Source organism: Erithacus rubecula (genome assembly GCF_903797595.1).
Source record: "Erithacus rubecula genome assembly, chromosome: 3".
NCBI lineage: Eukaryota > Metazoa > Chordata > Aves > Passeriformes > Muscicapidae > Erithacus > Erithacus rubecula.
In genome coordinates, this window is record NC_136689.1 from 35,598,479 (window position 1) to 35,624,520 (window position 26,042).

General features: G+C 35.7%; 1 protein-coding gene across 1 annotated transcript in view; it reads left to right on the plus strand.

Annotated features, from left to right (window-relative positions):
- KCNH8 (potassium voltage-gated channel subfamily H member 8) overlaps nt 1-26,042 on the plus strand; it is a gene marked incomplete at both ends in the record, with an annotated part of 170,818 nt that overhangs the window by 108,404 nt on the left and 36,372 nt on the right. Inside the window, 3 exons of the mRNA XM_079302228.1 lie at nt 19,719-19,916; nt 23,589-23,788; nt 25,490-25,739. Coding sequence (XP_079158354.1) covers nt 19,719-19,916; nt 23,589-23,788; nt 25,490-25,739 — 648 coding nt within the window. The remainder of the gene's footprint in view (nt 1-19,718; nt 19,917-23,588; nt 23,789-25,489; nt 25,740-26,042) is intronic.

The following is a 26,042-nucleotide window of genomic DNA, read 5'->3' on the forward strand; positions in this document are numbered from 1 at the left end:
TTGTTTTGCAAGGACCACTCCAGCACTGACAGAATTTCTTGTTAAGCTTACATGTCACATATAGGAGCACAAAAATTTAGATGATGTCTTTTTTTCAATCAATACAAATTCTCTTGCTCTCCACATGCAAACTGCTTGCTGATGAAACATAATGAAATTAAGTCTTGATCCTCTGTGTATCTTTTGCTATTCTGGTGATTATATGTAGCCAGCCTTTCTTTGCCATTTAAGAAAACTTGAAATGACAAGTTCACTACACCTCATAGTATCCACACTGGGGATATTTTGAGGGGAAAATGGTAGGTGTAATTTAGAGTATGAGTGATTAAGCAAAATAAAATGAGATCGGGAAATCATAATAAATCATAAGCAAATAATGCACACAGGAGAAATCTTTCTTGAAGCATAATTAAGGTAGTATTAGTGTAAGACTCTGAGGATATTCTGTTCCCCTAAAGGAAGAGCTCAACTGAAAAATTTGTACTGTTTTGGAGATTAGGTAAAAGATTTCTTACTGTAGGCAAAGCAGTAGAACATGATCCTTACTCTTATGCTTACAGGTTTTAATTTTTCCATTTTTAATTTTGATATATTAATACCAGAACTGGAGACCCAAGTTTCCATCAATGCATCATACTCAAAGTTTATTCCAGCCATTAAGAGGCTTTCTAATGAAAAACATTAAAAATTACCTTGCAAAAATTATAATTCTTCTACTTTTTTTTTTTTTTAATAAAAGGAAATGCATCTCTTCCTTGGAAATTCTACTTTTTATTCTTCACTGGAATATCTCAGGTGATGCCCACTTGAAAATTGACTATGGCACCATGAGTATGGATGCTACAATGTATGGAATAGCCGAAATAGAGGAATGGGTTTGTTCTAAGAAACGAAAATGATGTCTGGAATGAAGATTTTTTGGAGGGGAGAGGCAGAGGGAGAAAAAAGCTATTAGCTTTTACTTACTCCATTTAGTACTTCCTCAGAAAGTCTGTAGCAAAGATTTCAAGACCAAGGTTTGCTAACACTCAGAGCAAACATTTTAAAGCTGCAGTACTGTTAACATAATACTTTGAACCTTGCTGTGCCATCAGATATGCACCATAACCCAGATCTAGCAGCATTTGCTTCTGTCTATCTATTTCTCTAGCTAATTTAAACAAATGTGGTTCTTAATTTGCATTTGAATTGGGGCAATGGGAGTGATAACGTTGTTCCTATGAAAATACCCAGAACTGAAAATGGCATTTGCTTTGTTCTCACTGGACCTAATTGTAAGCCTTTATTTCACTTTTTGTTCTTATTCAGGCAACATTCCCATTGCAAACAATTTAAAAACATGTTTACATTCACAAATTTAGCCACGTGGTTGCCCAGTGAGAAAGGTGAAGTGTCTGGGTCTATTACTGATGAACTATCATGATGTGGGGGCATTGGGACATAATATGAAAAACTGGATCTCTTGCTTAGCCCTAGTATTGCCAGATTTAACTGATTACATGATTTGGAAGATATCCAGCATGGGCACTGCTTTTAAATGCTGGAAACCTTTACCTCAGCAAGTTCTCCCATCTTAGGAAAGAGTTGCTCCATGTGCAGTATTTTGACTCTAATGTCTGATAAAACCTTGACTCCTGGACACATCATCCCCTCCCACTGGAGACAGTGGTGCAGTTCTTGTCCTGCTTTTCCCTTCTAGCATTTTCAGATCCCTCTCTGTTACATTTCACCTTGTTCCCCTCATTTGCTTTCACTGGTGAAACAGATGCCTCCCTGAGACATGGCATGATCTTCACCAACCTGTAAAAATAGGATTATTTTTCTGTTACCTGACACAGAATAGAGGCTAGACTGTGTTTAGGTTCCTGGCTGATCCTAACACTCCAATTCCATTGGCTCCCATTTCTATAGTTTAACTGGGATCAGATTTAGGTATAGGCTCTTTATTTGCTGATTGCTGTTTTGTATTAATATATACTGAACTATTCTCCTAGTCTCCCCCTATTCTTATTAAATATGAGAAAATTATTATTCTATCTGTCTCTACAGGAAACAGATAATATTGAAAATATTTCCTGTTGCTGAAGGCATTCATTCTGTGAGAACCATGTGAGCTGCTGAAACCCAGCTGTCTTGAGTGCAGTGAGGAGATTAGGAGAGGGCCAAGAGTCAGGATGCTGGCTCCCTTAGATAATCAAAACTGTCAGGTATAATTTGTGCCACTGTCTCAAAAAACAATTCCTTCCTGTCCAGAAATTTAGCTACAACTTTTTGTTAGTCCTACATTAACACACAGAATTTTGACTATGGAGGGGTTGTTATCAATGCAAAATGCAATAAAGAAAATAACCTGTGTTTTTATAGTTAATAAATATTTTCTTTGGAATAAGCTTTAATATCAAGTCTGTAAAGGGCATTGTTCTTCAGCTATTTAAATCTTTATTCCAGTTGAATACCTCAAGTTTCATCTCAGGTTTTTATTCATTTTCTATTAGTTTTTTAATGTACAGAGCTTTTGTAAACAAGAACTCAGTTGTGACTGAACCACATACTCTTCAATATAAAACTTCCCACGCACACTTTGTTCATAGCACTCTTGTAGTCAGAGCCTTTAAAAGGACTTGGATGTTCTCTCCCAGTGAATACCTGCAATTAGCTGTCAGTGGCAGAGTTAGGTACAGAAAAAGGTGCTCAGCACCTGATTAGTGCCAGTAGGAAATGCTGAAAATCAGACTGTGCCTTCAGAGCCTTTCACTCAGGTATTGTATGTCCCATGTTGGACTGAAGTGAACAGCCTGGATTCACAAAACTACCCTCCCCACTGAGCTCTTCAGTAAATTTAGACGCAGGACAAGGTGACAGGAAGATCCCCACCTAGTGCAGACAGGAGACAATCTCCAAGTGTCTTAGTCAGGTAAAGATTGTGGTGCTTCTGGCCTGATGCACAAGTTGGCTGAAATGGGTTTTCCAAAATGCTGGTGTCCTACGTCTTAGATGCAAACTTTAGGTTAAAATCTTGAACTCAGGTTTCTAAATTCTGTCCAAGTCTTTTGTGGTCCCCCATGTAGCTTCACTCTTGTCAGAATTTTGTAAGTCAGCATCAAGCTGGAATATCCATTAAGAGAGACATTTACCTGTAATTCTCTTGAGTTTCAACAGCCTGGGAAGTTTTAGTGCCAGGATGATTTTTCCTAGTTTATGCTAAGAAATCAGAGACAGCTGGTTTTAGTTTTCACAAGGTCCTGAGCAATTTTGCCAAGAATTCTGAAGGTACAGATTTAAGCATATCCTTGATGATAGATACTTGTGGCATTGGTATATTTATTAAGGTTAAAACTCAGGTTATCCTTCTTCCAGAAGAAAGACAATTTTTAAGTATGGGTGCATCTGCTAGTGCTTCCACAAATATTGTATGTTAGTGAGCTAACAAGTTTCTGGTGCTCTTAAACCAAGCATAACCACTGGGTAAATAACAGTAGAAATCATATCAGAAAAATCAGTGCCATTACTTACATTCTTCATCAATACAATATATAATTTGTCAAAGCAATAATTAACTTTTGAATCCTAACATTTTCGTATTACATTAAGTCTCAGAATGTACTGTGGAAGCAGGTAAATATGGATATAGAAAGAAAGGATTCAAAACATGGATTTGAATACGACATAAACACTTTTTACTAAATCCAGGCAATCAAAGAACAGTTAGAAATATGAAAAACAATTATATTTTTAATATGTGTGATTATCAGCCTCTGAGACTCATGTTCACAACATATTTTTGGAAACACTGGCGATCAGGAACTTAGTTAAAAAAAAAAAAAGAAAATTGAAATTTTGTGTGATCACACATCTCCAGGTAGTGGGGCTGTCAGAAAAATACGCTAACAGAAGACACATGGTAAAATTGTAGTACAGAGGAATGATCAGGTTTTGGACCCAGATGATGAAAATGTTTGGTGCATGCGGGTGTAATACTTCTGTATTCCAGACTTACCTTCCAGTGTTTGAGCCTGGACCTACATCAAAACAGCTTCCAGTAATTTCAACAAATGTTCAGCTTCTGAAGAGCTAGTACTGATGAACTCCAACTGGAGTCTTGGGAAGGGCTGCAGCTGGCACCTGCTCTGGTGCTGGCAGATGGCAAGGTTGGGCACAGGTGCCCAGCACACCCTGGTCTGCTGTGGTGGGAACAGCAGTTCAGTTTGGTTTGTGGCACTGTAAGAGCTGAGTGAACCCTCCTCACTGCCAGGAAGAGCACTTGTACATTTCCAAGGATCTCAGCCAGGAGAACTGTGCTCTGCTGTAAAATATTGGTCTGGTTTCACTGCTCCAAACACACATCCATCAGCTTGGAACCGACATGTGTAGATTTATGAATCCTTGTGCAGAACAAGAAAGAACATCGTGCTGACTACACTGCACAGCACATCATTCACTAGCAGTGATCAATTGTTCACTTCAGTCTGTCATCTCTCTACCTGAATGTTTGATTTTAAATTATCTTCCTGTCTGTTTCATTATGCTCTCCATTATCAGTTTTCTTCATTTTTTGTCATTAGTAATAACAGAACCTGTTCCTCTGGAACTGTGGCCTTTTCTGTTTTTGAAGAGGCACCTTTAAGAAAAAAAAACAATTAAAATATACTTCTGTCATGCATGAGTGCTGGTATGCTGGTATCTTCAATTTAGTAAAATAAATTTTAATGCTCTCTTGACCTGGGATACCTGCTTTGAAGGTCTATTATTGTGTGGAATAGAAATATCTGTATACTCACCTATCTAGTTTTTAGGTGGGTTTTTTTGTTGTGGTTTTTCTTTTTCTTTTTCTTTTTTTTTTTTTCATTGGTTGTTTTGGGGTGGTTTTTTGGGTTTTTTTTTTGGTTTTTTGGTAGAAAGCAGGGCTGAAAATTCACTTCTAATTACTATTTGAAGGAAATACTTGATGGTTACGACTCTTGTGAAGTATTTTGGGGTATCAATATCTGAGAGACTCAGCCAACTTTTTTGAGTGGTTTCTTGCAGCACTATGTAAAATAATTAGCCCCTGGAGTGTCATACAGAAACAATAAATAGGAATAAACTAGACAACCCAAACAAGATGATTACTTTGAAGCTATGAAACTTTTCAAAGTACTCATCTTACGAATGACTACAAACAGTACTTATTACATTGCACATACTTTGAAAAAGACAAGGATATATCAAAATTCTGAAGCATTACATAGTGATGAAACACTCTAAAGTAGTTCAAACAGAAAATTTTAATCCCAGGAGAATATCTAAAATTGGAATGCTTTTAAATAATTTTATTGCCTTTTTTAATCCTTAAAAGTTTTACTTCTCTGTGAAAGTAATGCTTTTATTGTGCATGCAATGTGTAAATTTTCCATGAATTGTTTGAGGTTCACTATATCGAGTGTTCTTAGAAAAAATACAGATAAAATCATTTAAATAATATTTAAAAATAGAATTAATGTACTATGTATTCCAAAACAACAAAAAAAATCTTTATTTAAAGTCTGCTGGATATCTTACCTGAATGGTGAAAATAATTCTGATGTAACATACTATATGTGTTCAGATGTTACATACTATATAGTATTTACAAATTTGGAGAAGCTTGTGATGTGAAATATTAATAAAAGAAAACTTTTTTTTTTTTTTTTTGTCTCTAATTGAGTTAGAGTTTTGAATAGGTAGAAATGAGAGAAAGTTCTTCTGGCTTTTGAAGAAATCCTATTTGCAGATAAGCACAGTTATTAATTATTCTTAGTACAATAAAAGCAGGGGCCATAGTGTTTTCTGTATGTCAGTCAGTTAGACTGGACACAGAGAAATTTAACTGCTGCAAGGGAGTTTTATGTGCAAAACTGTACTCACCAGAACATATGTGGGGAGTATGTGTGGAAACCTGTCTGCACATGGTAAAGACCTACACTTACAAATTAAGATCTAGGAAAGTCTTATCTGAAATCCTTGCCCTGCTTTCTTGTCTGTTTTGTATGCTAAATACATATTATATAAATAAATATAAACCAATATATATCAATATATATTCTACAACAGGTTTTCTTTATTAAAATCCCTCATTTCAGACCAGTGTACACTAGACCTAGTCAGGATTTAAAATACAAATTAGTATTTTAAAATATTCATAGAAATTAAGTTTGTGGAAATTATTCAATTTCCTATTTGTAAACCCAAACCGGTGTTTTTGAGGTGCAGGTGTGTGAAACTAAAATATCATTCATTGAGCCGAACTGAAACATTCCCTTTGCATTTAGATTAACATCAATTTGTATTTTAGCTGCTCTGGGCCTTAGTAAGTCTTCCCTGCTGTTCTTTCCTATAGGCTCAGTTCCTTGATTAAACTGTATTTTCCTTTACTCACTGTACTTTCCCCTATGATTGAATCATTTTGAGCAATCACCAAATACCCCAGGACTGAGAGACCCTATTGGATTTGAAGCCCAGGAAAAAAAAAAAAAAAAACAGGCATGAAAGTAGCTTATTAAATGGAGTGTGAATTTTTAACATTATTGTTAATACATGTCCAAGATTTTGTAACTAGTAAAAATATTTTGGACAGTTTTTAAGTCAAAGGTAAAAGTCTGGCATGTGGATGAAGCCCCTGAGATTTGACAAAGTGTCCTGCTGTGTTGAGCCACAAATTACCTAGGTATCATTTATTAATTCTACAAAGCAGTTTTTTATCTCCATGGAAAAGCTGTATCTGGACTAATTTCTGCAGCCATAATAGAAATTCTCAGTGTCATAAGTAAGGGAAAAATCTGCCTAGTAAACACCCAGAAGAGGGGATAGTCCCAAGGGGTAAAATAATGCCAGGTTGTTTCCATGTGGTTCTGTAATAGGAGAACCAGAGAGCATAAGTTATTGCAAGTTGAAAATACTGTGCATAGAAGCTCTTTTCAATCAGTTTGAAGTTGCATCAGAGTCTTTAACCCTTAACTGCTGTACTTGGAACTGCAGAATCCTTGTCTGCAGATTGCCTCTGGGGTTTATTTAAACCAGGTAGTTGAACCAGGACTATCACGTGCAGTAAATCAGGTCAAACACAGCTTGCTCCATCCTGAAAACCTTGTTTGGGTAACTTGTTCTAGGGATGCACTACCCTCCTTTGAGAGCTCTATACAATTTGTTAAAACATCAGTTCTCTTACATATTGGTGTAATAGGAAGTTCTTAGGACTTCTTAGAAATTTCTACTTCTGTTTTAAAGCTCATGGCTTGGCTATTCAAACTATAACTTTTCAATCCAGTTTAAACCCATAAAGCCTTTGCTATGTATTTTTAAATCTTTCCAGCAGCTGCTTCAATAGGTAATTGTACTGCCTCTCAGCCCCATCACATAGGTGGAAATCCTAGGGTGCTAAAATGCCATGTTGCATTCCAAAGACATTCCATAATGACTAAAATAGCTTTTCTTTTCTTTTGTAGCACAAGCATGCCTTAAATTTTTAATCTAGATATGTCCTTTGCATATATTACTATTTTCTATTTATTTATCCTTTATTCCCTGCCCTTTACCAGGGCAGGTGCTTGATAAAAAGTTTTCTGCTGCCAGAATAGAAAATCATTTCTGTACAGAAATGAGGAAATTATTCAAGAGTCTTTTCTTTCCAGTCTCTCTTCCATTTTCCTAAACCCTGGAAAATATTTCTGTTCAATTTGTACTTTCAGGTGACAGTGTTAAAGTTACCTAGTAACTGCTCTCAGCCAAAGAAGCCAATGTGAAGCTGAGAGAGTATGTCAATGAATTCTGCAGCATGTAAAGTTTTACACAAGCCACATTCTGTAAGAGTAATTATACCTAATTATTTTAGATTGTTTTTCATTGTCAGGTTTAAGAGAGCTGGAGATAAAAATGCTAATGCTTAGGATTCCCTTATGTCACACACTTCAAAAAGCCTTGTCGTGTCTGCAGAGGCAGATATATTATTTCAGAACTGCATCAACTTTAAAAATGTTTGCTTTTCCATTAAGGCAGCACCTTTCTTCTTTACTTTTTACTCTTTCTTTATATCAAGCCCTTATTGCACTGCAAATTCTTGGGATATTTTTATTATCTTTAGATATAATCTAGTTAAAAATATCCCCTGTTGTTTATTTCCCCCTCACAAAAGCCAAATATGTTTGGATCTAAACTTCCTTGATTCAACAGGCACATAATAAAAAAAGAATTGAAAAATGTTACTTGTGTTGTAGAATCAAGAAATAAAAAACTGAGACAAAGCAAGAGCAAATAAAGTGCTAATACCATTTATCACACTGCTGCCTGTCAGAGGCAGGTCCCTGTAGAATACAGTAGCTCCTTAGATAAGAACAGAAGAGAATATTTAGACAATGCTGTAAAATCTGTGGAGCAAGCAAGGAGAGGATTGTAGTGAGGGTTAACACACTTAGCTGTTATCTAAGCAGCATGGATGGTATTAACAGAGAAGACAAGGAGAAATGGATGTCATGCAGACTGCAGCAGTCTCTACTGACCCAAACTGAACTCCATACTGTTTTCATCTCCTGTGCAATTATGCAAGCCAGTCAGATGGAAATTAGCATGGTTTCATTGCAATTCTGCAATTAAGTTCCATTTGCAGTAGACCTACAAAACGGAGCAGTTTCTGCACTGAGACTTCTGCCCCTGTTTTGCCAAGTTGGGAAACTGCATTTGAACAGGTAGTAGGTGCTGAAAGTCAGCTTGATATCTGGAGTTGGGAAGACCACATGAGAGGGGAGGGTACCACCTGTCAGGGACCACTTCTTGCATTACTCAGATTTAAAAAGCAGAGTCTGGAATTAAACAGCTCTACTCTTGCAGACTGCTGGCAAATAAACAGAATGAAAATATGAAATAGCATATCACAATGATTTGCTAAAAAAATAGTCATCTTGATATCTTTCTCTTGCAAATAAACAATATTTTATTTTACAAAGATTTTAAGATATTGATTACCATTGTCGTTGCCTTCATGAAAATTTATTTGCCTATTCTAAGTCAGAACTTTAATATACTAACTCTTAGGACTAAGAAAGTGTCATAAGAACTGAAAGACTTTATTCTATATTTTTCTGATGGTGAAATTTGAACAGGTGAGATCAGCAGGGCAGAGGTGAGTTTAATTTACCTACTATGCCATGCTGCACACATTTAGACAGAAAGTTTTCCAGCAACTTTAAAACTTACATTCTGCAAGACTTTGTTGTGTGGGAGATTTTGGCATATTTTGATAATAAAGTCTTCATTTTAAAGTCATCTGTATTGCTGATGGAGGAAAGTGCTTATTTCTTTAAAAAGATGTGAATAGCCTGACTGTAGTAGCTCAAAACCTTTTTGGCACGACTTGGACTCCAAACACATAAAGCTGCAAAACAGGTTTCAACTCTTTAGCTGACACCATGAAAAAAAATCCCATTACTGTAAATTTTATTGCAGAAACACCTGGGATGCTACTTATGGGTCAAGGCCCTCTTGTCTCTGTTGCTGAATTAATACAGGATAAAAAGGCTGCTCTTGCCCAAGAGGATATTACAGTCTAAATATAAGATAAGAAAAGCTCTACCAGATGGGTACAGACTGATGGAGCACAGGGAAGCAAAGAGGGCATAGATGGACATGCTCTTTGCACTGAATCGACGACCAGCACAGACGTGTCTAATTCCAAACTCAGCTGCAAGGCATTTAATAGCCTGGAAAAGGACAGCAACAGCCAGTTAAAGAGCAGTAATGTTAAATACTGAAACTCTTTCTGCAGTGGCACTGTGAGCATTTCCTTAAAATAGATAATATTCACACGATTATGGTCTTACAATTTTATTTCACAGATTACCTATATGTTTAGATTTGGATGGTTTTGCTGCAATCTAAAAGTTAAATTAACATTATACTGTATTGCCAACAAAAGTAGTTAATTTACTTATGCTACTAATTTCTTTTAGTGTAAGACTCTAGGAAATATATACTGGGGAGAAAAGAGCAAGATATTTTTTAAAAAATAAAAAGGTGTTTTTCTTCACTTCAAGTATGTTGATGGCATTAGAGCTGTTTGTAAACTATTCCTAGCAAAAATAAATATTTTAATAAATATAGTTAATTGTATTAAGTGCTTTGCATGTATTGTCTGCTACTGTTGCAGAAAGTTGATATTGAAAATTTCTGCATCTTGTTCTTTCTTTGGACCTGATGATCTCCAAGGTATTTTCCAATTCAATTGATTCTGTGATTCGATGGTGTGGGGAAGAGAGTAAACTGCTGACTTGCAAAAGCAAGAGGGATTTAAATCATCTCCCACATATTCAAACAGCCATCTGACAAATTACTGTTGTGAAGGGCTGTACTAGCTTATCACAGAAAAGAGTTTCAAGAACATTCTTTTCTAAAATTACTGTCTCTGATAAATGAGGCTGAAGGAAGTTATGACCTAGTTCTGCAGCAATGCAGGTGCACTGACCATGTACAGTGGAACTTCTTTGCAACAGTAAGTCTAAATGTTTAGAGAACTATCATAAAATATCAAGAGGAATGAGTTCCTTTCAGGTGTGCTGAGTCAGCTCTTAAAATCCTTATACACAGCTCCTATATGTAATATAGACAGGTCTCTACCTTGGAATAAATGTATCTCTACTGTAAGAGGAATCCTTACTACATTATATTGTGGGACTGGTACAGAGGTATATTGGAGTCCTCCTCATAAGTGTGAGGAACAGATCTGTCTGCTTTGTTTAGCCACCCACAGAATACCAGAATACCAGCTGCATGTCCCAGAGATGCAATCTGCAGCCTCAGGAGGCAGCAAGGCAGCATAGGGGAGAGAGGGACAGCTCACCCAGAGCCTTATGGAGGTGATAACCTCTGTGCTCCTGCAGAGCCCTACCTGGATTTTTGGGTTCTGTCTTGGAGCTTTGCCCAAAGGGATATCTCTCCCAGCACCTATCCTTTCTTTCTTCTGTCACCAGAATAAACTCTACTTGTAGGCATGAGGTATCTTCTCCAGAAAGACAACATTCACATGTTGTCATATCATAAACAGCTAATTCACAGGAATTATCTACCAACTTTAAGCAGCATCTACAGCTCTGACTGTGAAACTTCATCTAGACTGTTCCTCAGGGACTCCTCACAGTAGAAAAAAAAAGTAAAAGCACAAAACTTTATTTTGCAGACAAAAGAAGATAGAACATCATCTAGAAATGTTAAGATTTAACGAATCAACTGTAGTTAGATGCTGGCTAGAAATGTGCAGGGCTTGAAATGTGTGAAGCTGTTGGTAATTCATGCACACTGTGTTTTGTAGAGAGTTTATACAGCATTTTGCAACAGGTGGTAGATATAGACTGTTCTAACTTGTTGCTAACTAAATATTATAAAATATAGCTTTCCAAAATTGTTTTCTAATAAAATGCTATCATTGCAGATATTTAATATCAGACCTTTTGCTCTATTATTTTTAAGCCATGAATGTGCCCAGGAGTAATCAACCAGAGGCTTTGGAAATTGCATCATAATTTGTATGGTGCCTTCAGTGGGGTGGATTTTAAGCTTCCCATAGGAAGTATCTCTCCTTGCACTTATAGCTAACCTAAATGAAATGTAAATTATTTAGCAGACCACACCTTGGTGATGACAGGAAATTACTTCCTATGAGGAAGTTATGTCCATAACTCGAAGCTGGCATCAATTTTACCTTGAGAAAAGAGAAATGTTATTTTTTTATTCTAGATAACGATACTTGCAATTTACAGGTTTTATCAGATAATTAAGGCAAAATGTTCATGTTTTCAGCACTTCTGTGGGATCAGCTGTGTTTGCAATTAGATCTTAGATCTTAGAATTTTTTTTTTCCCTTTTTTAAGTCCTTGACTGAGCTCCTCTTCCTGCTGAAACCACTTAGTCCATTGAGTATTTATTTCACCATGAAAACTTCATTTCCAGTGGGAACAATGGGTCAGTATCTTGTTATGACTTCATCAAAGTTAGATGAGTTAAAGCTCTCAAAAATGTATTTTTTAATGCTACCTTCTGAGTATATATTCAATTAGAAATACAACAGCCAATTTATTTACAAAGAGTATTAGTTAGCCTTATAAAAGAATTCACTTTTCAACTGAAATTTACTTTTGGTAGACCTGACAGAGGTTAAGCTCATATCTAAAAATGCTCTAAACCGACAAGGAGTACATGTTTAGTTTGGAAAGCTCTATGGGTTTTGAAAATATTTTAAAAACATCTGTCTCAATGTATGCCTGTAGATAGTCAAAAACTTTCCCTAAGGATCTTGAGAAGGCAGATTATTGTACCTGCAAGGGGTAAGGCAGGCATTCAAAAGGAACCAGATCTGCAGGTATTCATGCAACCTATCTCTGACTACAGAGGTTTGTGCATCTTCATGTCCAAGCCTCATGAGCAATATAGGAAACTAATTTTTATAATCATTTTTCTCTTCTGACTACATTATGTCCAAGTTCATCATCCAACTTTCTATGGATGATGTTACAGACTCTCAAAAACAGTGGCAAAATTTCCAAAGTCTGGCAGAAGGTTACAGTTTCATTCAATATATGTACAACCCCTGATTTTTTTAAATTTTATCCATACTAATTATAATAAACAAACAAATAAATAAAAAGTAGATGCAAGGGTCTGAATTGTCATCTTTATTAGGAGTGTGTTTGTGCCTTGGATTTTGGCTCATGACCATGTCTCACTTCATGTGCTAATTTGGGAAGAGATATAATAAAAACTCTATGCAGTTTCTCTGCAATGGAAATCAAATGGGATATTTATTGAATCTATTCATTTCTAGTGTTCACCTGAATTCTAGTATGACAATGATCCTCAAGGTTGCTACTGGCGGATCCTCATCCATAATTTTGGAGAGGTGTCTCATACTGGTTTGTTTCTAAGAATTATGTGGCTTTGAAATTCTCAACTATTTCACTTGTACTTTTAAAATATTGCAATTTTGTAATTTCCGTTGTTTGCAAACTCCCAAAAAATATCCTGCTAATATTTTCACAGGGATATTTAAATAATATATGACTATAGCACTTGCATGAAAGAAGACTCTATTTTTGTTTAGGGATTAGACTTTAAAGAGGTGAACATCTGAGGTCAGAAGCATAAAATCTTCTTATAAAATTTGTCCTCTCCTGGCTGAAAATTTTATCTGCTGAATTGAAAGAGGCATAGAGTACTTGATACAAAAGAGGTTATTTTTCTCTTCATTGATTGCATATTAAAGGAGGTTTTGAGGTGTTTGGGTTTTTTTCTTATTGTCTGTAATGCGCACATTCATCAAGTAAATGTATATAAACTTTTTTATATGCCTGTAGAAAATCTTGTGTAGTTTCCATCAAAGTAATATCCACATTTTGGCACTTGAAAATCTACTCAGACAGAGGTTAAGTATAATCTGCTTGTACAAATTTAGCTGATGCAACCAATGCACCAGAAATTTACCAGGGATTATGACCTTAACATACAAAAATGGGGGGAAATACTAAAATAGACATAAATTAGATTTTAAAGTACAGAAATAATGGGTTTCAAAGGTGAGAGAAAGGCAATGCTATGATCTGTGGAGGGCAGATACCCCTGCCTTGCATTGATCTGAAGCACTAATACCCATCCTTGCTGCAGTTCCAAGTCAGCACAGCTGGTGTCTGGGCTCTGCTCCCAGGGCCACACAGGGCAGCCTTGAGAGCACCCCACAAGGACTTCATGCAGACAGCTGAGATAAAACTAGGTTTCACATAGTCCAAATTAAACCTACTTCTTTTCTACATCATGGCAAAAATTTCCCTCCACAAAATTTGAATACTGCAGTAGGTATTTCTTTACTCCTTTACAAAGCTAAAATAAGAGGTATTTTAAATAAATTATTTTGTGTCTTTAACATTTTTAAGCAGTCTCAGTACTTGAGAATATGTTATTGTCTTTATTATATTTGTTTTCTTTCTCATTTAAGGCGTCCACTCTTTGCAGGAAAGTGTGTTAGCAGAATAAAGTTCAAGGGAACTAGATTAATGCTAATTGTTCCTGATTGTCCTGAAGTCATTATGATTATGTCTGCTGTACTAATATTGAATACTTCTAGCTTAAATTTTGTGCATTGCTAATTAGCTTTTACTTATATTGAATGCCAGTTAATTTTCTTCAAATATAAGCTCTTGGCCAGGGCTGTTCCTGTACTTGCTGACATATCATATAGACACACCTCTGGTGTCCTGTTACACACAGATAATGTTTATTTATTGTCTTCATTTTGAAAAGAACATTAATTCATGTCCTCTATTTTACTAGTGTGGCAGTTCTGCCATTTGAGCATGTGTGCTCAAACTCTCAGAATCTGCAGCTGTGTCACATGTTCAGGATGTGTCTTGCTCTTTTTCCTTTTTTGGGGGGGAGAGAGGGGGGGGAAGTGTGTGTGGGGGGGGGGGAGGTAGTGTCTTTTTTTTTTTTTTTCCTAATTTGTGTGAAAGAAAAAGCCTGATTCCTGTTCTACTTATTGACCCAGTCCAATAGGATCTGGCACATTTACAGTCCTCCAGAAGCAGTGGTTGAAGGTATGATTGCTCTTGTCATCTCTGGGGTGCTTTAATCCTAAAACCATCTGCTCTGGTACCTTGGAGCCTCCCCTAACATGACAGGAAAAGCTCCACCATAAATCAAACCTGTAAACAAATGATCAGGTTTTGTGACAGTGAAAGAGTAACAGCAAAATTCCACAGGGTGAAATAGTAGGAATGGTGCTATGTGATCTATTAATAGTCTGGAGAAAAACTACAAATTTTTTAGCAGGGAAAAGTTTCACATGTCAAAAACATTTTGGCTAGACAGGGATTAAAAAGGCTTTGAAACTCTTCTGAAGAACCTGAGTAATCACCATGAGAACAGAGGCAATGATTATTCAATAATGCAGTCATACACACAAGAAGAAGTAAAATGATTTCATCTTCTTATACATTTCTAGATTCTGAATGTATTATATCTGTCAGCAACATCTAGAGACTAACTGTTCGAAATTATTTGGAAGAAATTTTAAAAGCAAAGCTAATGTTTTAATGTCTAGAGAATGATAATTAGAGTTTGATATGGTAAAATGAATTCATTATACTGTCTCAAATATATCAGCTCTGGCCTCCCCTCTTAAAATGAACTTTAAGTATGATGCATTCTGAAGAAGCAACACAAACAGTTGAGGGGAGTGACTTTGGACATCTAAAATCACAGAAACTATAATCACAGGTGCTTTTGCCTAAAAAGAAGAAAATTCACTTACTTGCTCTCTCTTAGCAATTTTTCTGACATAAGGTTTATTTTGTGGAGGTTAATACAGAGAAACATAGAGATGGATACGACTGGAAATCTTAGCTGACTGAAATCAATAGAAACTTGGAACATCTTTCCCCCATTTAAAATGGAAATCTGATATATTTATTTGTAGATCAGAGGGTGCTACTCTGTGATAAAAGGGTGGTGTGCTTTCTGTGCAAGCTTAAAGCTCCTGGCTGCCTGGCTCTAGGTCTGAAATTAGGAACTATCAGCAGTGATCAGGGACTACTGCAGTAGGAACCAACACAGTTCTCAGGCTACATGATGATTCTAAATTAAAAATGTGTTCCAGTGGTGAAGGATCTAATTTCTCTTGTATAGTTTATGTCTTCTCCTTAATGACCCTAAACTGGTCACTGCAATACACATTAGTAGTCATAAGATAGCAATTTCTCTCTTGAAACCTATTTATATCAGAAGGCTGCATGTGCTTCAGTCCAGGACAATTTTTTTTATTATTAATTCTTTCCAGTTGAGTCAGAAAAACAAAACTCAGCCTCAGACATACTCCTTAACAACAATAATGCTCACTAAAGACAATCTACAGTGTCCTTTAGTTAATGCCTTTCTTTTAGCATTTCTCACTACATTTTTTTCCACTATCAGCATAGTATAGGCTGTCCCCCCACTAGCATGAAAGGGCCAAGCAAGGTCTGACACTGCATGAGGTTTAAATACTGTTTAAGCATCCAAAAAGAGTGATTTTGAGAGAGTAGACAGGCTTTTCTACCTTCACAATTCTCCTAGGAATATTTGAAATCCCTAAATTTGATGTGTAATCATCTGAGAGAAGCTCAGCCTTTGTCTCATCATTTTCTCTTTTAGCTTCATCACAGTTATTGCTTTCAAACATTTAGGGATGCTCTAAGTGGCACTCCTTATCCATACCTCTTTATCCTTCCTGACACTGTAGTGCAGAATAAACCAGAGGCTTTTGGTCTATTTTTTAACTAGAAAACAAAATGTTTCTCTTACTTTTAAAATAAGTGCTACGGCTAGCTAATGCATTAGAAAATGCAACTATTTTCTACGTTTTTGAAGTACCAGACAGTTTTTTTTTCTATGTTAAGTGTCTGGCATAAAAGGAAAATCTAAGTAGTCCTAAACAATGAAGCTGCAAATTATAAGGAGTGTTATAAGGAGTACATACTCAGTGCAGAGAAAAAAAAACAAGCCAGGAGAAGGACTGATTTTCTGGATGTCTAGAAAATGAAATAATGTGATTTACATCCAGTTAAAAAGTATGTCATCTATGGAGGTTTAAATGCTTTTTTAGGCTTCTGCTGATACTTGAGCACTTCCCAGATATAAGTAAATGAAACTCAATACAGATTCTTACAGCAATTTTCAAAGTAGCCTAATGGAGCTAGATATCCAATTCCTATTGACTTTTCCAATGGGACTTGATTACTTAAGTGCTCTTTTTCCCTTTGAAAGGTCTTCCTCTTAATTATGCTAATTGGAAATATTTTCAAAGTCAGAGCACTGTACCAAGACAATGCTAATTCTGAACCAGACAAGATTCATAATGCTAAATTCTAGGAAGCTCCCTCTGACTACAAGGTATATTTATTTTTCTCCTCTTCCCTGAGGGCAGAAATTAATTACTCGAGCTTGCTGGAGAATCTGCTTAGGGCTGTTACCTACAGGAACAGAAAAGGAAAAGGCACTAGTCAGTGATGCTACCTCATGACTATTTCCATTGGCTGGTGAAAGTATTTGCACCCAACTGTATCTTATCTCTTCCCTGAAACTGAAAAAAAATAAAAATGCGGTGCGATCAGCAAATACAAGAAGCAAACTTGATCTGGGAGGTATTGCAGCATTTTATATACTCTGGCTGAAACACCACTTTATATAATTTTTTCAGAAGTTCCTGATTAGGATAATTTCTGCCAACCAAAATAGAAATTAGAAACTGTAAACATGGTCTCATCTACAAGTCAGAGGAATGTATTTTTGGGGTTTTCCCTTTCAGACACACAATTTCTCACACATCTAAATCTCTAAATAAATTCACTTTACAGATTTGCTTTACATTGTGGTCATTATTTTAGCAATTCTTAAGAATTGCTAGTCACTGCTAACTGCTGCTATTTTAGCTCAGTGATAAGCTATATATCCTACTGAGGAGATGATTTGTCTGACCTCCAGTTATACCACAGAACTAGACACTGAATACTAAACCCATCTCAAATACTGGTATCTTGGCCAAAAGTGTTTGCTAGAAATTGTAAAATTATTGCACTGGTATTTTGATAGTAGAATTTTGTAGAAATATTATAGATTTCTACTGATTGACACAATGTAGACACTTATTTTTATACCTTAGTTTTACTAAGGTTTTAGGAACAATGATTTTTCAGTAGGGTTGAATGAAAACCTTGAACACAAAGTGAGTTGTAAAGGAGAAACCAATTCCCATATATCTCTCAGTTAAAGAATGCAGTCATCCACCTTTCCTGGATAGCAATGAAAATGCATGAAAAGTGAGAAAAATGGAAATACAAAGGCTGAGAATCAGTGGCTTTTAGAACACTCAAAAGCAGGAAATTTTCTCCAAAAAAGGCATATCAGTTACAGTTCTTTAAAATAACTTATTTCTTTCAGTTTTGTACCTGAAACAATCTTGAGCTGATCCTGAGCTTTACGATTGTATTACTTTACATTAGATTTAGACTGACTTTTTTAAACTTTTTCTCCTCCCTGCCAGAAATTTTCTTAGGTTTTTCTTAGGTTCTTTAATGTTTGTGATTATATTCACTACTATAGAAATATAGGAATTAAATCTGCCTTACGAAGGACCACACTACTTTTGGGGAAATGTACTGTAATCTCAGAAAAACAGTAGTGCATAGAGGACTGGTATTGAGTAAGCTGGGCTTCTCTCTTTGTTTTTCCTGTTTTTCTCTACTTTCATTTTAAATAATTGGGAGCCACAAATATAAGATAGCCCCAGTTGATTAATACTATCTATCCAGGCAAAATCAAGGAGATTTTCATATGTTTTCTTGTCTGTTGGAAAGGTAAAACATCCTACTCAGTGCTGCCATCGTATGACAATGCAGATTTCTTTCATTCATGCTTTTGATCAAATTCTGCACAGAGTGGATCAGCAGGGTCATGGCCAGACCTTGCTCTGCCATTTCCCAGCCCTTCCACTGAGCTTTCTCTGGACAGCATGGCAGAAAGCCTGGACCTGAGCATGGGAGCAACCATGCCTCAGCAGGTCTACTCTAGGTGCTGAATTCCCACTGACTATTTTCCCAACTGAATTGGAAGTGCTGGGACAGATACTTTAAATCTACCCCCTGCTTTTGCATGCATTCTGTGCAATGAGATTTCCCCCAGTTCATATTTGGATTCATCCAAATTGATGCTGACTGAAGTGGAGAGAAAATAATCTTCAGAAGGTGATTCAATCTGTCAGGTCCCAGCTTACAAGAGGAAGACCCCCAAATAATTTTTCTTAAACTAAAACTCTGTCTGCCAGGATTATTTTCTTTTGGCAGTTCTCCCTGTATACCCAATAAAGATTTCCAATCTCCCAAGCAAGCTGTTTAACAGGCAAAACTGGGCACACAAATAGATTTTATTCTTCTTTTTTCCTCAGTCTTGATTTTTGTGAAGTATTGTGTTTATGTAATTCATTCAGGTTGTGTTTTCCAGTTGCATTTTTTTTTTCCTGCATTGCTGCTTTGGGGTTGCTTTGTTGTTTTTTTCAAATATCTGAGGCAGTAGCTAATTCTGCTATCTCTGGCACACATGGAGTCATTTATCAAAATGAAAGGAAAGATTAAATGAACAATTTAGAAAATACTTACTGAAGCATGTTTTGAAAATTAATTCTGGTTTGTAAGTTATGTTTAGTTATTTGAATCCTTTCTACTGTAAAAAGAAACATGTGAAAAGCTCTGAATATGTAATTACTATTATAATGATTTAGTCTTAGAATGTCAAAAAGCTTTCCAAGCATTAATTAATGGAAAGAATCAAATGATGTTGCATTGTTGCTGCAGTGCTATTAGGTGAAGATTTTTTCTTTTTAGTGACTTAATGGATTTTATAAATAATCTAATTAGACCAGTAATATGCAATTCATAACCACTTGGTTTCAATGAAGAAATGCAATTCTTATCATAAAAAATTGTACATAAAAATAAATACCGCAGAGACACAATACTTAATATGCTGCATAAATTCCAACAGTTTAATGTTCTTTTTATTCTTGGAAATGTGTGAAGAATATAATGTCTTTTAAGTAGATTTGTGGGAGCTTTGAGAACTGTTTTTTTAGTAGAATGTACAGTTTTCATGGTGGCATCACTATTACTCCAAAGTAACTCTTTTCATGCTTTGTTTTGCAGGTTGGCTTCATGAGCTAGGAAAACGAATTGAATCTCCTTATTATGAGAATAATACTCTAGGAGGCCCATCAATCAGAAGTGCCTATATAGCTGCCCTGTATTTCTCTCTCAGCAGCCTCACCAGTGTTGGCTTTGGAAATGTTTCGGCCAATACTAATGCTGAAAAGATCTTCTCCATTTGCACAATGCTGATTGGGGGTAGGTACAATTCTGTGTCATGTAAAGCATTTTCAAGGAGTAGGAAAAATTCAAATAAAAGCTGAAATTTTGCTAAGTTTCTTAAAAGAAACCCCAAACAAACACAGAGGAAAGCTTAATGAGTTCAATTTAAAATGGCAAAAGAAGGAAACAACTTTGTTTGGCTTACACTAGATAAACTCTCTTAGGCAGATATATTTCTAACATTTTGTTCTCTTATGGTGATGAAAGACAGTATCCTCTCTTTTGCCTTCTGCTGGCTTTGTTGTTCTGGAAATACTAGTAGATATTTCTCCAGAGCTATTCAGTAAAGCCCTGGGAGTCAGCATTGCAGGATAAATTCTCCTGGAATTGTCAAATTGCGTATTTGACACTTGAAAATCAGGGAACATGATGAATTACCTGTAAACTATGTATTTGCAATATTATGTGGTAAAAAAATTGTTCAGTGAATTATTTTCATTTTCCTCAGTCCTGAAAATGAAAAGAAATAATAACGAATCATCCAACAATTATATAATTTTGGTTTTGACAATGTCACAAAACCACATAAAAAACCACATAAAAGCAGTTTATTAATTTCTTTTGGCTGTTGAATAAAATTATAGTTTTGAAATACACTGTGGTCTCTGTTCCATGGGGCTTTCACTACCTAAAATCTGTTAGAATGAAGGAAGGAGTTTTCATTTCTATCAAGAAATCAAGAGATCTCCCGTGTAAGGCAATGATGAACATTTAATGTGGCTGAACTTTCATAAATATAATAAAGTAGAATATTGACGTATCCTTTAAATTTATTTAGTCCAGTTATAAACATTTCATTTTTATTTCTTGTAATATGCTTGTATAAATTGAATAAACTGTGAAGAATCAGTTCACTGAGTGGAGTAGGAGGGAACTGATGATTGAAAGATGAAGCTGGTTTTAGACAAGCAGGTAGGAGAATGGAATTGTATCTGCAAGGATCCAGTGAACAAGACATGTCCAGGCAAAAAAAGGCAGAGCAGGCTGACCTGCAGGTATTTTCTTGAGAAAATATATTTTAGATATTACTGAGGAAAATCAAGAAAACTGGAAGGAGTTAGAATGATACTGTGAAGATTGGTGATCATGCCTTAGAAAACTCTGTTAGGAATAAAGTGCTAATCTGTATGCTTAGGGACATGAAACCTCTTCATTTCTTAAAACCTTTTTTAGTATATAGTTTTGGCTGATATTTAATTTCAAAATTCCCTAACGGAAAGTGATGTTCTGAGAAAAATTGATGTAAGTTTTTCAGATTTTTTGACCAAGCCATTAGTTAATGAAATTTCAGGTGTAATGGATAGTATATAGAATATCTTTTTAATATTTACTAGCTGATCCACATTAATTTTTATTTTGCATAAATTTGAAATTTAAATTTTCAACAAGTATATATATTCTGAAGATAAAAGATCTTGTTCAATACAGTATGTCTTCCTAAAGTTGGAAAGAAAATTTACTTATTAAAATGTAACCAAAATTCCTCGGATGCCCATCATATATAAAACAGTAATCAAATCTGCCCTCCAGAAGGCGATCATACCCTGTTCTGTCTTGTACTTTCCATCTTCTTTCAGTAAGGAATATGTATTTTTGTATTTAAGAGATTGAAGGCCAACTGTAGCAGTTCCAGTCCTATCTGGGATCAGAGGTTCCTTTGTTCCCTAAGCAAGTAAAATATGACTTAAAATATCTATAAAAATAAGGCCACTTTATGAAATACAGTTCCTGGAAGTTTTGAACTTGTCCTACTTGAGTTTAGACAGAAGTGTAAGAGGTTTCTTACAGAAAGTAGGGTAAGTGTATGATTATTTGATAAAGAATTCTAATGCCTGTCACAGCCAAGAATAGCTTGTCATTATGAGAAGCAGCTGCCTTCCAATGTATATAGGTAATGACAGATTCTATCATAATGATAAAATTCTAGATGATACTTGTGCCTATAACAACATCACTGAGATCTCTACACTGACCAGCTCCTAACCTTGGAGTCTGAGTCTTACATCTCATGTGAGTCTTAAATTCACATTCATACACCACCTCATGCTTTATCTCTCCCCCTGTTTAAACTGATTATTGCATCCTTAAAGAGGTTACACTATTTATTTAACCTATTTATCTGTGTCTGGCTGAATTGTTTCATACCTAGCTGTCATATTTCTAATACAATATCCTGTATCCAGTATTATACCAGTCCCTTGCATTTTCTTGCTCTAGCTTCTGACATTAGTGACTTAGCTATTCACTGCACCATTGTGGACAACACCTAGTTGAAGTAGCTGATTATTTTTAGAAATAAATTTCCAGTTAGGCTTACTATTCTTACTACATCCATAATTCTTTTTTTTTTTCTGCTATTTCTACACTGCAGTTCTTTATCTGTTTTTCTGCACTACCTACATAATAAGGGCATAGATATTGTTACTATCTCCTTTCCATTTTTCTCAGCCTGTAAAAGTTATCCATCTCTTCAAACTACAGAATTTTCTAACTCTTTCTACCATTTTAAAGTGCATCCTTTACTCCTCCTATTCCTCCATGTCTCTCACATTGAACTTCTGTAAAGTGACAAACACGGTCAACAACTTATTTGTCTTGTTTATAAACCAATTCCTTTGTCACTCTGAGAAGCCTGTCTGCTTTCCTACAAGCACTATGGAGAAATCTCTCTTTGGAGAAATAAACAAGATTTTTAGTCTTTTTTTAATAAACACTTTGTAGATGTATATATTTTATACATCAGATCAATATCACATGACAATTTAACCGTGATTTTTCCAACTCAAATAAGCAAACACATATCTGCACAAACTCAGATGACCAATATCTGTAAATATTTCTTCAATTTTGCATCTGATCTTTTTATTCCTAAGCCAATAATTAATTGTAGACAAACTCCAGGATGTCAGAATGATTTTAATCACATTTCACCCTGTCAAGCAACATAAGAAATCAGATTGTCTCTTTGAATGTTTTTTTTAACCTGAATTTCTTATTTACAATGGGTTTTTCTCTGACTTTTTTTAAAATAACTCCTCCAGAATATGGTACATTTTTAAATGTTATTTACAACCTCATTCCATTACCCATGGTCTCCATTAGTGATTGTTTTTATTTATATGAGTTCTCTGATATCTATTACATTCTGTGTAATTTCCAACTGACCATTTGAGTCTAGTTTTCATACTGATTATTAGTGTCTCATTTTCTGAGCATACCTGTTTACATGTGCTCCTTCCCATACTTTTTACAAAGACCAGTAGTGACTGTAGTGCAGTGTGGTGATTGGAGCTACATGATTTTTAAGGTTCCTTCCAACCCAAACCATTCTATGATTCTATGTTCTGTTTTCTTTTCTCTTAGACTATGGACTTAATTCTTTTGTTAGTACCCTGACTATACAGAATAAGTTGTTGTTCTACCCTGTCTCATGACGGTGACTTGCAGTGTCTCAAACACCAGGAATGAAAAATCATATTTATACCACAGTATTAATATACCGTTACTCAAGGAGTCTTATGTTCAAAGGTTTTCTTATATCTCTCAATCAGAAAATTTTTGCTCTGTGAAGATACTCTTTATTTCCTATGTTAAGTTTTATTCATCAGCAAATCACTCTACATTAAATGCAATTTTTATATTTCCTAGCTCTGATGCACGCCTTGGTGTTTGGCAATGTGACTGCCATAATTCAGAGGATGTACTCCAGATGGTCCCTTTATCACACAAGAACAAAGGATTTGAAGGACTTTATACGGGTCCATCACCTGCCACAGCAGCTAAAGCAAAGGATGCTTGAATATTTCCAAACCACGTGGTCTGTCAATAATGGAATTGATTCCAACGAGGTAACCAAATGAGGAGGGATTTCTGTTTGATTGTTTTGACTATGAACTATGACTATGAGTCAAAGAAGGGAATAATTTTTCTTTTCTGATGCTGTGTTTTGTGTAAAGTTACATACTAAAGAAAATCATGCCTAAAAATAAACCAGGTTTATCCCAGAAAGAGGGTACACAATTGAAAAAGCAGGCCTAAAACATCAGACAATGTAGTGAAATTCAGTCCTTTGTGATTCTCAAATGCTGAAAGGCATTCATCAGAAACCTTTTAGATGATGCCAGCAGAAATGCTATAATGAGTAGCTCTGTCTTTCACTAAACAAAATATCTACATGGGGATTTCAGGTCCTTTTTAAAGGAGGGACTATGATGCCCTTTGCTTCCTCCTTCATCTTATTTATTACAATACTGTAAACAAGTGATTTAGCCTGAACTTTTATGTAATTTATATTACCACATTTTTAAATATTGCTTGAGAGTGAAATCAAAAGACAGATTTCTGGTGGTGTCTGTGCTTGCTTGTTTTAATTTACTTATCCAGGTTATGTGTTACTGTCCTGCAGAAGAAATAATGGCTTCTCTCTGCTGGAGTATTATTTGAATGGAGCACTGCCTTCAGATTTCTTGTTATCTGTGTTATAAAACTCAGTGGTCTCTAAAGATAATGTGGAAATAAGCAGAAAGATTTGGGGTTTGGAACATTCTTTTCCTGATAAATTCTTTTTGTGTGCTGCACAGCACGAAGAATGGGATTTTCAACAGCATCTTAGCAACAGAAGAAGCTTAGTAAGATTTACAAAGGTACAAAAATTACTTAGATGTCAAAGCTTTTCTAGATGTGTTTAATGATCACCTTCAGCTTTTGTACCTTCTGTACCTTTAGTCACACTGAAAGTGAGTGACTGCTGTACTACAACCACAGCTCCTGGAGACACCATCAGTTTTTCAATATTTCCCTCCTATGGGTAAAACTCCTTGTCTGAGCCCAACCTGGTCAAGCATTGGCTGATTGCATTGTTCAGACGCCACACAAACTAAATCAGAACTATATTTCTGGGCTTGCAGCTTGAAAGACAGAAATGAGGCCTCATGGTCATCTAGTTTCCATAGGTTCTTCCATTGAACATGCACCTTATCTCCATTCCTTTCCCATCCCTCCTTCAGTGTTCAGTTACATTATTGAAAAATGAAAATAAAAACAAGAAGAAAAACACATTCAATGCATGTGTTTTTTCTAGTTATTCTTCTTCCAGTGGTTTTACTATAGAAGTAATATTACATTCTATTCATTTTATATGTCACTGTATACAATGGTACACCTGCACAGCCTACTGTATTCTATCACAGAGAAGAACTTGGACAAACTTAAATTGTGCATTAGAGGAAATTCCTACAGTGTTGTTGACCTTTTTTTCCTGTTTTGGTTTTTTTGGTTTTTTCTTTTTTTTTTTTTTTTTGGTGAGGCTTTTTGTGGGTTTTTTTTTTTCAATAGTAAAAGGCATATGTTTATTCAGGTTTTTCCTGGAATTTATCAGTGTTAAAATTTCTTAAAATACTATGTCTCAACAAGGGAATAAGAAAAATCAAAGGGAAGTATTTGCAACAATATGACATGCAGCACCATTAAAGCAAGCCACTTCTGCAAAAATGGAAACAAATTATTTTGCAATTTTCATTTTTCATCTTTTTTTCCCTTCTTTTGGACAGCTTTTAAAAGACTTTCCAGACGAGCTGCGCTCAGACATCACCATGCACTTGAACAAGGAGATTTTGCAGCTCTCCCTTTTCGCGTGTGCCAGTCGTGGCTGCCTCAGGTCTCTGTCTCTGCACATCAAAACCTCCTTCTGTGCTCCTGGGGAATACCTGCTCCGGCAGGGGGATGCCCTGCAAGCGATCTACTTCGTGTGCTCAGGTTCCATGGAAGTCCTGAAGGACAGCACTGTGCTGGCAATCCTTGGTACGTTCACAATCATAGACTCAAAGAGGAATTGTCCCCCAGAGTAGGACCTTCACTACTAATGGGTGGCTAATTGTCTGATGAGAAAGAATTTATTTAATTTTAATCTGCAATACCTATTCTATGTACACACCAATTTTTTTTTTATTTGTTAGTTTAAACTTCCTTATATTTTGACCCAAGGAACCTTCAATTGACAGATTGTTGGCTGTGCAATATTTCACTTCTGGTTTCCTTATATCTGTTCTCTTCTCTTTTCATGTAAAGAGGTACTTGCAAGCTTTTCACACAAATTGCTGCTTT